A 22,114-nucleotide genomic window follows, 5' to 3' on the forward strand; every position below is an offset into this window, starting at 1 on the left:
GTATATTTGGCTGCACAGCTCGGGGAATTTTGCCTTAATAATGAATGATGGCCAGTGGGACAGAGAACACTCAGCCTCATTAGTTCTTAGTTCTGTTCTTAGACACGGACTAATGGTGAAGCCCTGACTTTAGCATTTTAACTATCACCATTCACCATTAATGGATTTACCCAAGAAGGCACCAACTGCAGACCATTAGAAAGAAGAAAAAGTTGATGTACTGCCACAGTGGCTTCAGATTTCTTGGGGAAAATGAGAATCAGAGTGAGCAGCAACATTTAGTAACGTTTGAAATTAAATTCAAGTATGTCCAGAAGATGAAAAATCACTGTGGTTTGTTGTCTGGACTTTTGTAGGCTTTCTTCTTCCTGAGTCTAACTCACTCGTGGTGATGATGATCCAGTTTGTGCAATCTTAGTTGCCATAATTTCTCACAAAATTGACCATTTTTAGAAACTAAGTATAATCTTTGAAATCTGTCACATGTATTTTAGCTTTTACCTTGTCTGCAGCATATTTCTATTTCTTGTCATCATCTGGTCCTTTTGCACATTGCCACAGATCAGCAGCTTATTGTATCATACTACAGCATTTTAGCTCCTTAATACTATTATACAAATATATTCAGGTTTATACATTATATTCTGTTGAATTTAGATTGTATTTAGATGTTTATTTAACAGTTTTATATTACTGAGCTATGTTTAATGTTTTGGTTTCTGTAACAAAGAAATTTCTCAAGTTTTTGGCATAAATGATCTTATCTTATTAAAATAAACACAGACACCTTGGCACAAACATCATGCAGCCAAAGCCACACAGCTGCCCCTTGATACAGCTGAGTTTTGATCACTGTTCTTAACAGCCTCTTTAGATATTGGCCCTGTGCAGCTCAGCTTTCAGCTTGGATCAGCTAGACAAAGCTCATGAGAGATGGCAGATGCTCGATTGGTGTTAACAGACTTGCTTTCATGTCTGTGAGCTGCCCCTATGGATAAAGCCGCATTAATATTTATCTCTCTGGTGAGGTTTCGCATTCGTGCTACAGCTTGATTTATCCAGCACAAATATGGTGGTCACTAAAGTCATATACCAAAAACTAATTGATATCTATTATCACACCACCATTTTAAAAAAGCTTTTAGTATTCTTTCTGGAACGTGTCATTTACTACATGGTCATAACAAATTTATGCAGAATGCAATCATGGTATGATTAGTGCATAAAAAACAGACTGAACAAAATGTCCAGTCTATCCCAGGTACTAGGTAAATAAGCTGGCAATGTCTTCAGTCATTTGATAAATAATTACAACTTAAAAAGGACAGTTTTATCAGTATGTTAGTAGCACAGGCTGAACAAAAACTGGTTTAGGAACCTCCATTTCTGCTGCGGCTGCAGATTGTACTTCAGCACCAGTAGCACAAATCATGAACACAGCCTACTTTAAGTGACTTTATTAATAATGAAATATTTATAGGTTGCAGTAGATACAGAACTTCCCTAATATGGAAAGGCTTTAGCGAAGCTACACTGAAGTGCCAGACAACCGTATAAACCAAACACACTGTAGAAAAGATGGAAAGCGCAACCATAATGTCACCCATTGTTTTCTGGTACCTGTTTGAAGAGAACATAACTAACCTGTTACTGTGTAAATGTACATTTTGTTAGAAAACAATAAAACAATTAGAGAAAAGGGATTTACAGATCAGTTCCAGAAACATAATAAAGTAATGACGATAGAGATCAAATTCAAATTCAAATTCAAATTTTATTTGTCACGTACACAGTCATACACAGTACGATATGTAGTGAAATGCTTGGACAACTGCTCGTGACCTAAAGAAAGTTTCACTGTCCTCAGTTATAATCAGATACTCGCTGTGTTTTCAACTGAACTGATAAACAAGGGATGCACTGCCAGCTAGGACTGAGAAAAAGTTGCCAATACATTTTAATGCTCCCACAAACTGTTATTGTCAACGACTGTTATATTTTGTGAAATGGTAGAAATTTTATTTTTTTCTCTACCTCTCAGGGTCTCACATGATGAATGCTGTTTACCAGAACCAAATGCTGTATGCGGTGTGCTCAGTAAACATGCACTTTATCATTCTGGTTTCTGGACCCAGTGCATTCACACAGTAATATACTGCAAGTGATAGCAGTCATTTGGCCAAAAGGACACACAGCGTGGTCAGTAATCGTTTATAACACACAATGGTAAATATACAATATCTCAATCTCAACCTCTTTTCTTTTTTTTAAAATCTTTAGTTGGAATGGGCACGCTGCATCATGGAACCAGCTGTACGTCTTACCTTTCTATCACACAAAGCTAGTTTATCCCCACAGGGTAGTGTAACAGCATAATTCAAAACCTTTGTTGCTTTCTCAATGGAAGCATGTACAGGACTGCAGTGCTGTTGAAGAACAGAAGTTAATACAACTTTCATGTCTTTAGAACTACTGCATCCATTGTGTTATGCATCTGTCGTTTTCTAAGGAAACACAATGCATATTTAAAAGTGTTATCAGTCACACTATGCCAGGGTTTTACACAGAGAATAAAGTAATCATGGAGACAATAATTATCTCTGAGCTTTTCAGTCTCTCACCCTCACAAAGACTTTTTATTGTTTACCAAAGAGTCTCTAATCGTACAAATAGAATATTTTTTCTGTAGTCAGTTAGTGGGCAGTGAGTTATGGCAAGAACACATAATGCATGGCAGTTTTGTTTGGTTCAACAACATCAAGGATGTGGGGATTTATTTACTTAAGCATTCTCGGACTCTTATTACAGACAAAAGCAAAACACATAAGTGTCACAGAGAAGATGGTCAGTTTTCAAAATAAAACACCCCAAGCAGATTAAATGCCCTGAAATGTTCCCAGTGTGATTAAAAGGTACAACCAGTCCATTTCCAGGGAAATTAGATTGGATGTTTCTATAGTCAATCACATACCTTGATGCTGGGAACATGCAGACATATAATATTAATATCTTTAATAGGATAACCGTTCATTTTGTTGTGTTTTATGTACATATAAACTTCCCTAGCAATAGGAAGTAGCAAGTAACCATTAGCAACTGGTGTAAGCTAGTTAGCAACTTAGCAACTGGTTGACTTCAAAGCCAAATAGTAGGCATTTTAATACATTTTTCAAATGCTTTTTCCTTTTTTTCAGGAAGATAAGATGACGATGAATTTCCTGAATGCTTTTGGAGTTGAATAAAAAGTGGACATTAGATTCAAATTAAGTTACATTTTTGTGCATCTCAGTTTTGATGAACTGCAAAATTTGGCACTTGTCTTGGTGGAGGATATGATTGCTGAGTGACCTTCTGATTAGCGATGGTAATCAACAAACAAAATGCTTCAAAATGGGTTTGCTTATACTTTTAGTTTATTATTTTTGCTCTAAAACCAGTGAAATTAGATAATTTGCAAGGTGTTGGAAAATAGCTCCTGCTGATATCTATAACCCAGATGTGGTGAGTAAAGAAATCAATCTAGTTTTGAGGAGCTCAGTAGCAACATTTTGAATTTATGTGCATTTCTATCAACTTCTGCTAGTCAGTAAATCTTTGGTGAGTCAAAGCAGAGTTAATCAGGCTAATTCTCAACATGGAGGCCATTAAACCAAATGAAGTATGACAATATCAAGGTCATATTTAAAAAAGTAAAATATAAACAGCTGGATTGAGATACATTTACAAAATTTGCATTAAAGAAAGCCTGTTTTGAGAGTTTAGAAAGCTGAAGTTTTTATTGAGGAAAATTAAAGATCAGATTTAGACCTCTCTGCACTGAAACATACATCGTCTCTCTTCCACAGCATGTCTTTATCCTGTTTTTCTTCTCTCACCCCAACCGGTCGCAGCAGATGGCCCCGCCCCTCCCTTCCTGTCCGATTATTAAGTGATGACGTGACAAATCCTACTTCCGGGACTAAAGTAGTCTGCATTTAATATGGCTTTTGTGTTGTTAACATGTTTAATGCTTTGTATTTTCTTCTACTTAATCTCAAAAAGCTCCTAAAAAAGTCAGTGATCACCGTTGACCTCCCTCGGCTTTTATTACCGCTAATCATTTATTTAAGCTCAGTTTTTAAAACCTTACGATGTAACTACAGCACAGCCCATGCAGCAGTATATGAATGACTAACCTCGTATTGTGGATGGATTATCTCAGTTGTTCTCCTGGCTGAAGTTTGGTCCTTTTACAGCATCCTGCCATGCGATTACATTTGTTCCTGACTACTGAGAACCCTCACGTTAACTTTTATCGAGTGGAAAAAAAGTTAGCTTGTTTATATTATGCTAATATAGCTGTGTTGCTAGCGGTCACGTAGCACATCATTATATACCAGCTAGCCCAACTTCAGTAACCCTACAAACGTCACTGCTGTTTAGTTTTCTGTCTTCATTTATGTTGGAAGTGATAAGAAAGCTGTACGTTTTAATTCGTTTCCAAAACCCCGCAGTCAGGACATGCTATATTGTATTTAGATTGAAGCTAGCAAGCTAACTCCCTGCTAACTTCTAACTCCGTTAAATGTCATAAATTCCGTTTTCATGGATGCCTGGATGTTAAACTCAGTTGTTACACCTGGTAGAGCAGAATGCTGATAATTTTATTAAAGATGAAAGACTTAAGACAGTGTTTTAACTCTCAGTAATGCCACAGTGATCATTTGATATATGGACCTGCAGCAGAGTTTAGGCCCAGACACGGCTAGTGACGTCAGACTGAACAATCGGATTAAAATGGAGTTTTTCCTTCCCACTGTCGCCAAAGTGCTTGCTCATAGGGGGTCATATGATTGCTGGGTTTTTCTCTGTATCTATTATTGTATGATCTACTGTACAATATAAAGCGCCTTGAGGTGACTGTTGTTGTGATTTGGTGCTATATAAATAAAATTGAATTGAATTGAATAGATCAGCCTGACTTAGATTAGGTCAGGGGTGTCCAACTCCAGTCCTCAGGGGTGTCCTGTCCTGCAGGTTTTAGATGTGTCCTTGATCCAACACAGCTGATTTAAAGACTAAATGACCTCCTCAACATGTCTTGAAGTTCTCCAGAGGCCTGTTAATGAACTAATCATTTCATTCAGGTGCGTTGACCTAGGGTGATATCTAGAACCTGCAGAACACCAGCCCTCGAGGGCTGGAGTTGGACACCCCTGGATTAGGTGCTAAAAACATCTTAATTTGACACAACTGCTTCACTTTTGAATCTATAATGTACACTCGCCTTAAAAGAACTGATCTGAAGATGATGGTTATTTTGAGAATTTCTCATTTCACAAAATGTTTTGGGTTTTTTACCCCCGTTGGTAAGCCCTTCTTTACATCGGTCTCCTTTTCCTTTCTCATATCTAAAACTGGGAGCAATTGGTACAGTAACGAATATGAGAGGAATACAAAATGATAAACGAAGAGGGAAACAACATGTGACAAGAAGAAAACACAAGTAATGCAAAGTCTGTTAACTACAGCTGTTTCTTTCACTTTTGCCTATCTCCTACTGAGAAGCCAAAAAGACACAAAGAAAACGTCATCATTGGAGGCCAGCTCATGCTCTGCTTTGCACATATATTGTAAATTTTCATGAAATTTACAAAATTAAGTTTTAAAGTTTAAATTTAAGAAACTGTATGTATCACTTGACTGGGCCATCTGTTCTGTACCAATTTTATATCTGCAACTCTCTCATGGATGATCTGAGTTATGACCTTCTTCAATTCTTTTCAGTTTACTTAATCCCCTGGCATTCAAACTTGCAATTTTTTATATTCTCCCACCCCCAGCAAAAACTCTACTCTACCATGCTGGGGGAGTCTGAGGACATTAAGTCCAAAGGGACCATACTATTGACGCTGCTCCAAGGAGCTGTGGCTGCAAAATGGTTGGTGCCTGTTGTGATGGTAATGCCCAAAATCAGATGATGGACACCAGAATGAACGGAGCCATCAAGCTGAAGAACGAGTAATATCAGGCTAGGAAGCAGCTGATGAGCACATTTTACATTTTGTTTGTAAGCCTTTTTTTCTTAAAAGTTCTGTTAATGGTATGGTATCCAAGTTCAACAAGCCAGTACTATTTTTTATATGAATTCCTTCAGTATTTACCAGCTAACATACATTTCTTCTTTGGCTCAGATTTGTTTAATTGCTGAGGGCATGGTCCTCAGCCGGAAAAAGGTGGAGTATCTTGGTGTCTTGTTCATAAGTGATAGAAGGGAATGGGAGATTGACAGACAGATTGGTGCTGCAGACGCAGTGATGCGAATGCTGTACTGGTCCATCGTGGTGAAGAGAGAGCTGAGTGTAAAAGCAAAGCTCTTGATTTACTGGTTGATCTACGTCCCTACCCTCACCTATGGTCACGAGCTGTTGGTAGTGACCTAAAGAAGAAGATTGCGGATAAAATATGAGCTTCCTCCAAAGAGTGGCTGGCCTCTCCCTTAGAGATAGGGTGAGAGGTTCAGCCATCCAGGAGGGACTCAGAGTAGAGCCGCTGCTCCTCGACATAGAAAGGAGGCAGTTGAGGTGGTTTGGGCATCTGACAAGGATGCCTCCTGGGTGCCTCCTGGGTGAGGTGTTCCGTCATGTCCCACCGAGAGGAGGCCCTGGGGCAGACCCAGGACATGCTGGAGAGATTATATCTCTCGGCTGGCCTGTAAACAACTTGGTGTTCCCCCGGACAAGCTGGAGGAGGTGGCTGGGGAGAGGGAGGTCTGGGCTTCTCTGCTTAGGCTGCTGCCCCCGCAACCTGGCCCCAGATAAGCGGAAGAAGATGGATGGATGGATGTTTAATTGCTTTGGTAATTCAGGACTATACTATATACTATAAAATGTTACTGAATTTTCAGTCACTGTTTTACCACAGTCACTGTGGTATGGCAATCAACTTTTTGTTTCGTCTCTGTCATGTTACTGGCAATGGTTGTGACAGCGTTGCAATTCCTAACGAAGTGGTCATCGATACTGTCAAGTTTAGATCAAAGCTCTAAATGTCTTTAGTTCCATTAGCCACGCTTTCAGATCTGCCATGTTACTCAGAGCTTCCTTGTAATGTTCTGGCAGAGAAGTGTTGGTTTTTGAATTTTTTGAGTTGCAGGTGAAAATATCATAGTTTTTGATTACATGGCTTGTAGTCCAAAGCCCTTTGAACGGTCAACAACACTAGAACAGCATTACAAAAATATGAGCACATTGTATAATTCAACTGGCAATAGCTTAAAATGAGGTAGAAGTGAAGCCTTTTTTTAAAAGCCTAAAGAAAAAAAAAACTTGTCATCTTTTTGTCCATCCATCCATCCATCCATTCGCTTCTGCTTATCCTTCTCAGGGTCACAGGGGGCGCTGGACCCGATCCAAGCTGTCATAGGGCGAGAGGCAGGGTTTTTGTTAGATATAAAAATCAAACTTAGATATAGAATAGGACATTTTCCAGGGGAAAGATTAGCCAACCATGGATATCTGGATCTGGTGTTGAGACAACAAGTTTTTGAGCATAACAGTATCATCTACTATAGCAGTGAGGCTTTAAAAACCAGTGCAATCACAATCCATTACCTATATAACTCATTTGACAAAACGTCAGACTCTGCTGCACTGTTTGTATATTTCTCTTGACAATTTGTGAAATAATAATAGGGCTAGGATGTCTGATACAACCAGCTTTAATCAAATATCTTATATAACTGTGATAGAGTTCAAATTATGGTTGCTTATAATCAAGTAAGTATTGAGGTTCAATAGCAGGTCCACTATTTTTCACTTTGTATATAAATTATGCTTTTCTGTTGTACAGATCTTTCTGAGTAGGGCTTGATAATATCCAGACTGGAAAGGCTACAATGAAACTGAATGTTCATTGTTCATTGAATGTTCATTAATAGAAAACCTAAATATTGATCTTTGAACACTATTATCAGTTTGCTCACATAATAGTATTCAAACTTTTGGATGGTTTTCCTTCTTTTAGAATGTAGAAGGGTTTTTATTGGCAAAAAACCTTAGAACAGGGATATTGTTTATATCTATGTTGCCTCCTCTTCAGTTCACAGTCAACTGTGTATCATAGCTTTTTCTTTTCATATTAAATGCACAATCTCACTTCTCCCCAAAAATCAGTAAAAATCTCATAAACACATATTTTATTCACAATAAAAGAGAGTGCATATTAAATGTTTAAATTTAGACATTTTGCGAAAAAAATATTGGGACAGGATTTGATGGCAGCAACATGTCTCAGAAAAGTTTGGAAGAGGACAACAAAGGGCTAGAAAAGTAAGTGATACTAAAAAAGCACTCACATAAAAAGCTTGCATCTCTGGTGGTATGGGGATGTATCAGTGCCTATGGAATTGTCATTTTACAGATCTGGAAGGGCACCGTCATTGCCAAACGTTATAATGGTTGCCTGGATGGGAGGAACATATGCTTTACCACCATCATATGCTGTATGTTGGTACAGCCATCTTCTGTTTTGAACCGTGGTTATGAAATAACACTGTCTATGAAGACCACACAAAGGTTTAAAGATTTCTCAATCCCTAACATGCACCTGGAGCTATAATTGAGGATGCAAGTGTGTCCTTTGTGTCTTTTTACTCCTTCTAAATCCAGTATTCAAGTATTGTTACTATGTTTTAGTTATTTAAGACTGTCAATATAACTGGCCTTCATGTATGAATATGTACTATATTGCCAAAAGTCTTTGCTCTTGTCTGCTTTTACATGCATATGAACTTAAGTGAGAGTCCATTCTTAATCCATAGTGTTTAATAAGATGTCGGCCAACCCCTTCCACAGGTTTTTTGTCCAAAATGTCTTGGTATGCTGAAGCATCAAGAGACCTTTTACTGGAACTGAGGGCCAAGCCCCAAACCCTGAAAAACAACCACTCACTATATACCCCATCCATCAAACTTTACACTTGGCACAGTGCAGTCAGACATGTACCATTCTCATGGCAGCCACCAAACCCAGACTTGTCTATCAGCTTGCCAGACGGAGAATCATGATTCGTTGCTCCTGAAAACACGTCATCACTGTATCTGACACTTAGCATTGTGCTTGGTGATGTAAGGCTTGGATGCAGCAGCGATGGAAACCCATTCCATAAAACTCTCTGCACACACTGTTCTTGAGCTGAACTGAAGGCCACATGAAGTTTAGAGGTCTATAGCGATTGACTAGCTTAGTTGCTGTCATTCCCAATAGCTCCCGCTCTGTTATAATACTATATTATAATATTATAAGCTAACTGTGGAATATTTAATAGTGAGGAAATTCACGTATGGACGTGTTACACAGGTGGCATCCAATCACGTAACCATCCTGGAACTCACTGAGCTCCTGAGAGCGACCCCTTCTTTCACAAATGTGTATAAAAGCATAGGATGCATAGGTGCCTGATTTATACACCTGTTGCCATGGAAGTGATTGTAACACTTGAATTCAATGATTTGAATGTGTAAGTGAATACTTTTGTCAATGCAGTGTGTTAAAATTTGTAGCTATTTTATCTATTTTGTGAATTTCATGAAGAGAAGCAGTAAACACAATAGATCAGAATCTAGTAGACCACAATAGAAAACGGGCAGTGGCGGTGGTGGCATGCTGTTTACAACCAATTGAGAGGCCGTTTATCTGTTCTACGAGCACAGTGTTCCCATAATGGCCAGTTTGAGGCCATTATGGGAACACTGTGCTCGTAAAACTAGGAGATTGTAATAGTTCTCTGTCACTCTCAGCAGGGAATAATCCAAATATTTGTATCAATGTTGACATAGTTTAAACAAAACACTCTGCAGAGGCTACATGCCACATGTCATGTGCTGTTTTATAATTGTATGCAGACCCAATCCCTGACGTAAACAAATCTGTTTTTTTGTCTGGTGTTATGTCTAACATCCTTAAAGCAGAACCCAGAGAAATACAAATATGCTTTTACACTATTTCAAATATTATAAAATTTACAATGCAAATTGAGAGATTTGCTCTCTCTCTTTTTTTTTCACAATAAATGTTCAGTACCAAATAACTTGTCATAATTTTTAATTCTTATGGGGAGGTATCTGAGAAAACAAAACAAAAACAAAAGCCCTGAGCTCCAATAGAAGAATATACTTTTAAGTCACTACACAATATGAGAAGGTAAGGCTGACTTTTTAAACTGTAGACCAAATCAAAGTACCTGGTCTTCAGAACTTGGTGGCACACAAATGTATATAATGTATATAATATAATGTCACCAAAACATTTTTTCTGTGAAGCGGTCTTTGGACTCAGTACTTTCTGTCAGCTCTGTGGTTAAAGTCATAGTCAGTGACACTATAATAATTTAGCAAATTCTCAGTTGTTGATTCATCCCAAGACTTGTTTCAAGTTAAGAGAGCTTATGCTTATAATTTGTAAGTGGTTCGAAATTACACATTTTAAACTTAACTATATATTAATGAACTCCTCAAAAATAAAACCAGTATCAGTTTTTCACATATGCAAGAAGACACATGAAGAAATCAGTCATCAACATTTTCACCTAAAAAAGTTTAATCAATAAAAGTTCCTGCATCAATGCGACCTAGCTAACTTTGAAGTTGGCAATGGGAAACAAAGTTTTTCTGCCTTATCTTTTTCGATGACATAGGTGTGTCTGTTTCTCTATTGCAATGATTTTACTTCAAGACTCTGCTGCAGTTCTTTATTCTCCATCATGCACATGGCGTGGAGCAGATACGTGCAGAGAGATGGAGAGGTGATGTAATATGAAGAGCACAACTGTTCCCTCTAAATTATTTTTTGTTAAGGAGATAAAAGAAGACAGGCAGATGGTGGTGGATTTTTACAATGATGGAGGATGGAAATGGCTGTCGTGAACATGTAATTTAAGAAAAGGGAGAAACAGAGTAACAAAAGAGTAGAGGAAGGTGCAAACAGGTGGACTTCATCTTATGCAGAAGGCAAAATCTGCAAGAGACAGAAGAAAGTGGACAAGGAGAATTGATGGTGGAATGAGGAAGTACAAGAAAGCACTCAAAGAAAGAGGTTAGCAAAGAAAAAGAAATGAGAAATGACCCATTAGGCCTCTGGAATGACCTTCTGAAAGCCCTGATATCAACCTTACTGTGGCCTATACTACCAGGAAATTAACTAATTTAATTCTACCAATTATGTCCAAGAAAAGGATTCTAATATTCAGCCAGAGTTATGTCAGAAGCTTGTTTATGTTCATATCAAAATTGCCTAATTGAGTTGCAAATTGCTAATGGACATTTAACCAAATATTAGTGAGAGTGTTTGTGTACTATGACCCTGTGTGGATTCCAACTTGTGCACCCAAATCTTGTTTTTTTTTTCAAGTTATTAAATATGTATGCTGTGCAATTCATCAATCATTAAAAATGTAAAATAACACAACATTCATGCCTATGATGAGTGTGTGCAAACCTCTGACCACGACTGCATATCTTCTGTAGTGATTTAATACTAGCCACAAATAGGATTTGAAGTGAGTTTGATTATGCGAACATTTTACAAATAGAAATCAGTTAAATATTTCTCACATGCAGTACAGACAACGCAAGACATTGGTGATGAATCTCCATCTGATCCTGAAAATTCCTATTGTGGGAGGAAGGAATTACTAGGAAAATAATCGTCAACCCTACACAGCTTGCTTCTTCCAAGCCAAAAATAACTATAACAAGTGAGAAGCAACAAGACACACTAGTAACGCACACACACTAGTAAAACAGATCTAAAAGATCTGTCGAGAGTTGTCATAAAGTAGCCTCTGTATGGAGCTAGAAAATCAAATGTCAAATACCAGCAGGGGCTTCAAAGCAGCACAGCACTTGAGTGAATACACTCTGTTGCTTTCAATGAGGCTGGTAGAGAGGCCAAATTTTATTATGTCATTTAGATTTCAACTACCACTGCTATGAGAATGTAAACATAACCAAGGCTCTGTTTTTCTTGCAGTCCATTAAGGTCTTGACCAATTCCTGTGAAGAGGAAGACCAGGCACGAGAGGCGGGATATACTATAGTCGGAGAAGGGATGTTTAAAACACGGGTTCTTACTTCATGAAGACACACAGGACAATAGTGAGATTCAGACTTAATTCTGCAGTACAAAGGCCATTCAATCAACCAGCTGACTCTTGGGTGTTCAGCTGATCAACCATACTTTTGGTCACAAAGCAGATGCTATGTAACTTTGTAAAATCATTTTTGAGACTATGTTGTAGCCAGTGTTGGGAAGGTTACTTTTAAAATGTATTCCATTACAGAATACAGAATACATGCCCCAAAATGTATTCTGTAACGTATTCCGTTACGTTACTCAATGACAGTAACGTATTCTGAATACTTTGGATTACTTAATATATTATCATGCTTTTTACAACAACGTGAATGTACTATTGCTGTGTGATTTATTACTATTACTGAAGGTCCGCGACTCCGAACTGTAGTAAAGGGACCTCTGACTAATACGGCGGGGTCCCTGTCGGCTCGTAGCCGAAAAATAGCTTTACTTTGTTGTCTGGGTCAACTTTTATTGCGAGAGACAGAGAGAGGCGTTGAAAGACTGCTCCAACGGAACTTATTGTTTCGGAGGAAAACACGAACACGGTGTACAGTCGAGCCTTAATAGCTTACTTACAACTGGGCTCGTCAGGCACTCTTCTTGGCTGAAGTGGTTATTATTATATTTACATGCTTCCAGCTCCCGTTTTTGCTCGATGACAACTCGTAGTTTTCCACTCCCCTTTTTCTCCCTCCTCGCGCTCACAGACCCATAACGTGTATGACAGTCCATTCTCCCTGCAACACGGACTACACTGCCCATGATGCTACATTCTTTAGAGCTATGCTTGTAGCATTCTGCCTGTTAGCTTAGCACAACAACAACAACAACAACGAAAAGGCGCTCTCTCACCCAGGAAACACACAGTCGCAGAGAGAGAGAGAGCGTCGCCCTGTAACCATGGCAACCGTAACGCTGCCGCCTGGAACAAGGGAACGTAGCTGTCAAACAAAACCCAAACAGTCCTGACCCGCGACAAAATGAAACAGGAAAGTACCGCAGTGTAATCCATTTATTTCAACAAAGTAACTGTATTCTAAATACCACCTTTTTACAGGTTTTATTCTATGTTCATCTCATTTCAGTTCAATTCAATTTTGGTTATATAGCACCAAATCACAATCTTATTGCACTTTCTATTGCAAGGTAAAGATGCTACAATCATAGAACGAAAGCCACAACAATCAGACCTTGAGAAAGAAAAACTCCCTTTTGATAGGACGAAACCTCTTGCACAAACAGAGGAAGGAATGACAGCCATTTGCTGTGACTGGTTGGCAGTGAGGGGAGCGAGACAGAGCAAAAGAAACACGGTGGAAGAAAGCCAGAAATTAATAATAACTAATGATTAAATGCATAGTGGTGTATAAACACATACGCCAATGAAGACGAAGCACTCAGTGCATCTTGGGAAGGCCCAGCAGCCTAGGACTATTGCAGCATAACTAACGGAGGGTTCAGGGTCACGTGATCCAAGCCAAACTATAAAATTTATCAAAAGGAAAGTTTTAAGCCAAATCTTAAAAGAAGAGAGGGTTTCTGTCTCTTGAAGCCAAAATGGGAGTTGGTAAAAGGCAATTTGGATTTGAACTCTATACAGATTAATTTTATTTAAGCAGCAACACACAGTAAATGGTTCAGCAGCGGGGAACTTGTCCACAAGTCACAAAGTTTTAGAAATGTAGATAGCCTATTTGATTTTTAGCTGAAAATAAATCGGCATTGTCCAGCGACCATTCATGACTGTTTAATTATAAATACTCTCATGTGAAATATAACACCAAACAAATACCTAACTGTGACTTTGTGTAAGAGAAAACCTGGAGTTTTTTAGGCTTGACATAGTCATTTTTTCATGTTTTTCTAAATCTGCTTTCTGAAATAGGGCCCTGTAACGTATAGAATTAAATGTTCTTTTTGTAACTAAAAAGACTAAAACCTTCAATTTGAATGATCATGAAGTGTTAAACATTTTGTTTTTGTTTTTTTTGCATTTTTTATGCATTTGAAAGTGTTATTTCACACTCAAGATCTATTTAAAGAAACAGCATGTGTACTGAACTTTGAAAGCCCATAAAAATGTGTACAGTGGCCAGACATTACTAATGCAAGTAATATTGCGAGGCACAGTTATTGGAAAGGAAAAATAAAACTACACCCCGATTAACAATGCAGGAAAAAACACACAGTGAAAGGAACATTTCAGTCAAGCAGAAAAAAAATGTAAACATCCTTCTCCCTCCATGAATTGGTCAGGTTAAAGTCAATGTCCTGCACTAACAATGAGACCCTGAGTAACCCACTCCCTCACAGCTTGAGACCACTCAGTGCAATAGCAGTAAACATGCTCACAGGTATACCAGCCCAGGAGCAGTTCACACAGCAGTACTGCACTACAATACTGCATATAGATGAATCCCTGCTACACTGGAATGTCTTCTTTACTTTCAGGCTCCTCACGCTCTGCAACAATTAAGAAATAAAAAAAACAAAAACAAATTCACATCCTTGCACATTTAGATTTCTCTCCCCATCTTACATTTACCTTGCATATTTTACACACATACACACACATTTTACAGTTCTTTTTCCTCTATGATGGAAGGAAACCAACTAAACATCAAGAACATTCTGGAAATCTTTTGTGTTTTCTTCCATTTACTTATATTAATGGTAAATGTCCAAATATTGTGGCTGTTATCTTTTTAAAATCCACTTTGTTCAGGTGCAGGAAGTTTAATTATACATGTTGCCACGGTGCTTTTTCACATATGAAATCTGCCAGTTCTACAGGGGGCAATAATTCTCTTGTCATCTGTATGTAACTTTGATCTAGCGGAGTACTATTAGTTTACCCAGCAAATATTTGTTTCTCGGGTAGCTTTTTCAAGTAATTGATAAAAGGTCAAATTGACTGATTGATAAAATATAATTACTCTATTGGATTCTAGCCTTGCACACCTGTTGCTTTTTTTAGTTGGCAGTCAAGGTACAGGGTAGGGGCCCTTTCATACTAGGACCCAGTATTACAAAGAACGTTCAGTATAGCCAAAACTTTGGATCCTCCCACTGTCCGTGCACACAGATCCGAAATTCTTCCAAGAATGGTGACTTTGTTTTCTGGAGAATTGACTGGTCAGTATGCACTGATATTATACCAGTTCATGTCTTATCCGCTCTGGAACAGGTCAATTCCTTCAGCATAGGTTAGACCTGAACTGCCTTTGTAGTACTAAAATGTTAACACCAAAAGTAGCTAGATAAGCCCACATCCCATTTTGAAGTAAACGCCTCAAGTGTCCTTTGCTTTAGTCCATCTCCACAACACCTTACATACCCAAACTACAGCCTCACTAGATCATGACTGGTGCTTCCCCCAGTGCATTCCCTTTTTTATTTTTATTTTCTTAATTTTTAAATTGTAGAAATGATACAGAGCCTCTGTTGCTTTAAATGCTTTCATAACCAACCCAAAGTTCTTTTAGAATTAAACTTTGCTACACGGCAGAAATTGCTGTGTTTATTTTGACATGGCAAAACTGAGATGAGACAATAAATTATTTTAAACAGTCACCAGAACAGAATAGAATAGAATCTTCAGCCATTTCTGTTATAAAAAAGACAAAAAAAAGTGCATTTTAAATGGCACTGAGAGGAAGTCCTCATGTTAGAGATGTGAAAAGGCCGCATAAGAACGTTGCAATGGTGGCTGTGGAATAAAGTAAAAATAATAAAGTCTCCTTTTCATGTGTTTTGCACTTGGTTTTACTGTCTTTTTCACTCTCACTCGCTGCTTAGGTTTAGGAACTAAGAACTACTTGGTGAGGAAGTTCAGTAAAAATACATGCACCTTCACAGCAGCTACCCTTTGCACTTTCTCACTAATGCACTGCTGCTAAATGACACCTGGTGTGTCTAGAACATACCAGCATTTACTAAATGATTTGTTTTTAATGCTTTGTTGAAATTGATCCTTTAACAGTGTAAGCCATGTGGGAAAGCCATGAAGGAAAATCATTTTCCCAGTCCTGATGCAACTTGATTGGTCAGTTGGAATGACATTAATTATGATGTTGTAGGAAAAACACCATATACTGTCACGGTATGCAGAGACAGGCCGTGCGATGGTGTGTGTAATGGACCCAGGTGCGTACACAAGTGAGTAGACGGGAGTGAACTTAACAGAAAGCGAGCCTTTATTATGGCTGGAGACAAAGCAAGGATAGCGTGGCTAGGCTATAACTAAACTGGGAAAACTAATACTGTGACAAACTAAGGAAACTCAGAGACTATGATGTTCGCTGCAAAGACTGACCGGGAAAACATGGAGGTGAGAACACAGACGACGCGACACGGACTGTATGAAACACAGAGACTAAATACACATGAGGGATGATCAGGGGAAGTGGCCACACATGGGAGCACAGCTGACACACATGAACCTAACGACAGGACAGGAGAGGTGAAACTAAATACACTGACATTGAATACAGACTTTCAAAGTAAAACAGGAAACATGGAGATTAGACATGACATGAACTAAACATAACCATGCAGACATGACTCATGACAGGTAAACGCACGAACCAGGGAGACTGAGTACAGTGGAAGATGACAGAAGCAACAGCATGAACTTGACAACACAAGACACACAGACATAAACACATGAAGGGCAAGGGAGGCTTAATACAAGGGTAATATAATTACAAATGAGCTGGAATAACTTAATGAACCTAAACAAACAATAAACATCAAAATAGACTAAACACAAAACACTGGGTCGCACGACCCAGGACCATGACATATTCAACACATTTGTAAGCTGTTGTTAGCTCTAGTGAGAGAACAATGCCAACAAGGACTAACATCTTAGTTAAATATTAGTATAGAAAATATTTAACATTTTTGAGAGATTTTGTTTGACAGTTTTAAGAAGCAGATCCAGGAGTCCTGCATTATTTATATTTGCCATTTAAAGTACAGTTTAACTCACTGTGCTGCAGTTTTAAGAGGACTGAACTCCTAACCCAAGCAGAGTTAGAGCCATGCTCCTCTTATTAATCACCCTTCTGGCTTCCTCCTCACTCTCTAACCACTTCATCATTCTCCTTCTCTTCAATTTTCTCATGCAAGCGCGCGCGCGCACACACACACACACACACACACACACACGCACACCCTTTCTTTCCCTTCAGAGTATTGCACTGTTGTCCAAACAGACCGAGCGTGCGGTGACCCTCTACTGCAGCAGTGCAGCACGGTGCCTCCTGAACCGCTTACATCGAATCTATCATAGATGGACAAAAGAGAATATGTACACAAACACTCAAAATGTTATTGTAGCAATTCGACTGTGTGATACCATCTGCTGCCAGACCCCACCACCCCAACTTATATTTCTACAGAGAACTGTGTGGAAAATGTGGACTTTTTAATGCAGCCTGGCTCACTTATAGCCTGAATGAAAGCAATGCTAGATAATCTATCCTTGGCACAGTTTCAGTTAGTCATGCAGGAGTGATGAAAACAGAAAAAACAAAAAATGAGACATTGAAGGACATCAAAAGAGCAGAAAAACAGATATGGAAAAATATATTCAGCATGATGCAGAGAAGCAGGGGGCACTAACCATGATGATCGCTGATGATTACACTGGAACCAAAATCGCTTTTCTCCACAACCTCAAGTTTTCAGTCAATGTGAAGTATGTGGACTGTCAAGCAAAGGGAGACTGGCCTAATCACTTACACAACCTCTAAGCTTGTTGCTCTGTGGGAAGGCCTGGAGACAGTTTTGAGAAATATCTTTTCATTAGATGTGGGTGCCGCGCTCTCAGTAAAAGCTCATTGTCTTGACTTCTATCAGTCACCTACACATCCAGAGCTCAAAGGACAACTGCCATAAGGCACTTGTAGATTATTCCTAGGGTAACTACTGTCAGACACAGATCCGCCTACAACGCACATAGTCCATGGACTGAGGCACTTAAGGCTCTCTTCTCTGGCATTTCAGACAGTTGCTCGAGAAAACAGAACCATGATATTTAGCCCTAATTTGTGTCCCTGTCCATTACCATTAATTTCACAGAGTTTAAAGCTATGATTCTCAAAGTTTTGGTGGTTGAGAGCCAATTTAATGGGGACACATTGGATTGAGGGATGCATGGGTTAAATGCGACACAGTGGTGGTAATGTCATGTTTTGAGGCCAGACAGCTGGCCATCATTGATAAGTTTCACATTATGCATGTCAAATTTCACATTTGACATTGTGACATTTCACATGTAATAAGGGTCAAAATCATTAATTCAATGGTATGATTGAATTGAATTATTGAGACTGACATATAGAGCTGCAGAGTGACTCTGCAAACATGCTTACACATCATATGTAGAGTTAGAGTCTAGCTGATATTTTTCCGGGCCAAGGGAGTCCGAACAGAATGTCTTAGATAATACGTAGAATCAGTAGGCTGAGAATTGTTAGATAATATTAATGCAGTAAGGTTAGGTTAGGGAGGTGTTTTTCTTTCTCTATCTTTTTCCAGAAAAGGAGCAGATGGTAGATGAGGTCAGACGTGGACAGAGTGGAGGAGAAGATCCGCAGAGGAGAAGACAGTTTCCCAGAAGAAGATAGTCATAACAATACTTGTTTTTGTTGTGGTATAAAACTGTAATGCCCGCTTACAGGCCCATTCTTTTTGTGAAGCAGACCACCGATTCACATTGAGGTCCCGCATGCTGTAACTTATAATTTCAACTGCTGTACTTCCTTAAAGAAAGAAAAACGAACAGCAACACCCTATTTGAATTATATTTATAACTGGTCTGGTCAGGGGGTTGTGTATAGGATTGTGCTTTATGTTGTTTTATGCTGTCATTTTGCTCTATTTTATAGTTCTCTAGCAATTTGGGAAGTGGCTATTTCTTTTCTTATTCCTTGGCAGTACCTGTAGTTCCTGGTGTTAAGATATTTAGTCTGCTGTGATGATGAGTTGAATTTCAAAAAGAATACTCCCTTAGTGTCCTCCTGTGCTTTTATATCATATCGTATAACATGGACTGTATGAATGAATGTAAAGTGACATATTCTTCTCTTGTCACCATCAAAGAGTGCATAATGTATTACTAAGATGGCTAGTTCCCTACATGAAAGCAACCTACAGCAGTTCTGTGGGTGCTTCCACCCTCAAAATATTCAGTTTGCCAATATTCAGTGTCAAGGTCTGATATTGTTTCTACAAGAAGCATTTCAAGAAATAGAATATCTTTGGAACCTGATCTTTTTCATTTTCACAGCTTGCCTAAGCTGTAATGGTCAAATCTCTGGTGCTCTGTGTGAAAAAATATAGCTATAACCTGCCTTTCAAGTGTCTTTATGAATGAATCTCTAATCATTCGAACTCTACCAGCTTAAAAACAAAGAAGAAAGTGAGCCAACACAGACAATGACATCTGTAGCAGCATACATGCTGTGCTTTCTTCACATGTGAAGATGATTTAGGCTTTAGTGAATTTGCTCACCAAATGTTTATTTTCAACAGATATATATAAATATAAAAAAAAAAATGAGGACTCGATAGTTTAAATAATTTGACTAAAAGAATTATTTGCTGATTTGCAGATCATTTGCTTGCAGTAGGAAAACACTGTTTTTGACAGACTTCGTTGACCCTACACGGTTTAATAACTAAAATGTTTTCATGAGTAGGCCACCATTTAGTTTTTTTTTCTCGAAGAAACAACAACAACAACAACATGTATAGGTGGGCACAGACGATAATGGTAAAGGCGAAGTTGCGCGTAAAGCCCTGTTCTTTAAAGCGCTACAGCACACACTCCCACATGTTTAGAACGATCCCTCGCAGCCGTCTCACCTACTACTTGTGGCTCAAGTACTACTTGTACTGTAGATTTTTACTTTGTCTCGATGCGTAAAGAAACCACAGTGGGGACCGATAATTGCGATAATAAAAGCTTTCCAGACACCCACCTGCAGCACGGTCTTCACCGTGACCGGCGAGACCACAGTGGTGCATATCATCTCGCCGTTACGCATCCTTTGGCCCATGATGAAGGGCATCGGTGTCGCGAGAGCGAAGGAAGCGAGCCACATGGCGCTGATGAGTTTCTTGGTGCGGCTGCGGGACATGATGCTCTTGGCTTTGAACGGGTGGCAGATGGCCATGTAGCGCTCCACGCTCAGGCTGGCGATGTTAAGCGCGGTGGCATAAGAGCAACTGTCCCGGAGGAAGTAGTAACCCCTGCACACGGCGTCCCCGAACACCCATGGGTAATGGAACCAGATAAAGTTGTAGAGCTCAATGGGCATGGAGAGGATCAGAATGAGCAGGTCGGACACGGCGAGACTGGCCAGGTGATAGTGTACGGTGCTCTGGAGGTTCTGCAGCGTCTTTCTGGTAATCAGGGTATAAATAGTGATGGAGTTGCCCAGGGAGCCTATGGCGAACAGAGCCAAGTAAATGATAGTGACAATGACTTTTGCGTACACATTCGTATTAACTTCCAGTTCCTCCTCATTACTTGTGGGACCGACGGTGCTGTTATCAAATGGAGGCAGTGAGTTATTCGCAAAAAGTTTCTGCGCCAACGAGCCAAAGCCGATCAAGTCGCTCCCCGAGAGCGTGAAGTTTAAATCCATTCTGCTTTTCTTCATGAAGGTATGGAACGAAAAGGTACAACTGAGCAAGCCGAGTGGATATGTGCCGACGCGACTCGCTCTGGTTTAAGTCAGAGGAGACCACCCTTTATAATTTGGCACGACAGAAGGCGTGCTCGCTTATTGGTGCTGCTGCGATGACGCACGACCATTCACTTTGTCCGTTAGTTCCATCTTGTCCGTTTATGGTTCACCTTGGAAACAAACAGTGCGATGCAACAACGCATCAAGAATTAAAGGAATTTAATTTCAAGTATGGTTTCTAATATAATTTTTTTCTTCTTTGCTGTTTTTCTCTGTTATTTTATTTTGAACCCTTAACTTTCTCTCCAAGAAGCTTTTGTCCTCTTTCTTCTCTCAGTCAGCCTTACAAGTAGAAAGAAATGATGTTATGTGTAAGTCGGAGACTCCACAACAGGGTACCAGACTTTACTCTGGGCCCCAGATAATGATTATGCTCATGATCCACTCCTAGTGTGAACTCCTTTGGACAAGAAGGAGAAAATGATTCTAATGGTTATTTCACAGCAGTAGGCTCACCTCTTTTTGACATTTTTCCCACATTGTTTATCACAAAGTTGTACATCTAAATATTTTAATGTTCTTCTATGCATATCATTTCAGTTTTCCCTCACGCCTGGGTGCTCACTATTATTCATGTTTTGCTCATACATTATATAAGGCTTTAAAGCATTGTTTATGTGTTGCAAGATAATTTCTGTTGTGTGACTCTGCTGAGCATCAACAACCTGTCCATGACACCCTCCAAACTCTGATGAAACAGAACATAGCTTTCTGGTTGCTGCCCTGGGTCCCCTACAAAGCAATACAAATGTATAGAATAGAAATAGAACCAGTGGATTATTTAACAGTGGCTATTGTTTTAGTTATATGATTAAGATTTGTGGGATTCATAAAATAATATTTCTCTAAAAAGATAATTTCATAGTCATTTGTCTAAAAAAGGGGGAAAGGAAAAATCCCAACATGCAACATTCAGCATGGTGCAAAAGTCTGAGCCACTTATGATTTCTGTATATTTTGATAGGAAAACAATCATATATTTTTACAGTTGCAACAGGCTTGAAAGTCAACATTGGGTATGATCACCTTTATGCTTCAACACTCTCTTAGGCAGCTTTCCTGTAATTTCTTTAAGGAGGCTTCAGGAATAGTTCTTCAGGCTCAAGGAAATGTTGGCTGCCTTTTGTTCTGCTCTCTGTCAGGATGATCCCACACTGCTTCAATAATGTTATGTTGGTCTAGGATCTGGGAGGCCAGCTCATGATTGATGTATGCTTTTGTATCCAGACCTGCTTT

General features: G+C 39.1%; 1 protein-coding gene across 1 annotated transcript in view; it reads right to left on the reverse strand.

Moving 5' to 3' along the window:
- Nucleotides 1–20,834, reverse strand: part of ntsr1 (neurotensin receptor 1 (high affinity)) — an 87,708-nt gene extending 66,874 nt beyond the window's left edge. The window contains exon 1 of the mRNA XM_086278382.1: nt 20,108–20,834. Within this exon, the coding sequence (XP_086134508.1) occupies nt 20,108–20,791 (684 nt within the window). The 5' untranslated portion in view covers nt 20,792–20,834. The remainder of the gene's footprint in view (nt 1–20,107) is intronic.
- Between the last annotated feature and the right edge of the window lie 1,280 nt (nt 20,835–22,114).

The sequence above is a fragment of the Aulonocara sp. 'chitande type north' Nkhata Bay genome, linkage group LG20 (genome assembly GCF_057382095.1).
Source record: "Aulonocara sp. 'chitande type north' Nkhata Bay isolate Kocher_YH1m ecotype deep benthic linkage group LG20, A_spYH_male_GT1.1, whole genome shotgun sequence".
NCBI lineage: Eukaryota > Metazoa > Chordata > Actinopteri > Cichliformes > Cichlidae > Aulonocara > Aulonocara sp. 'chitande type north' Nkhata Bay.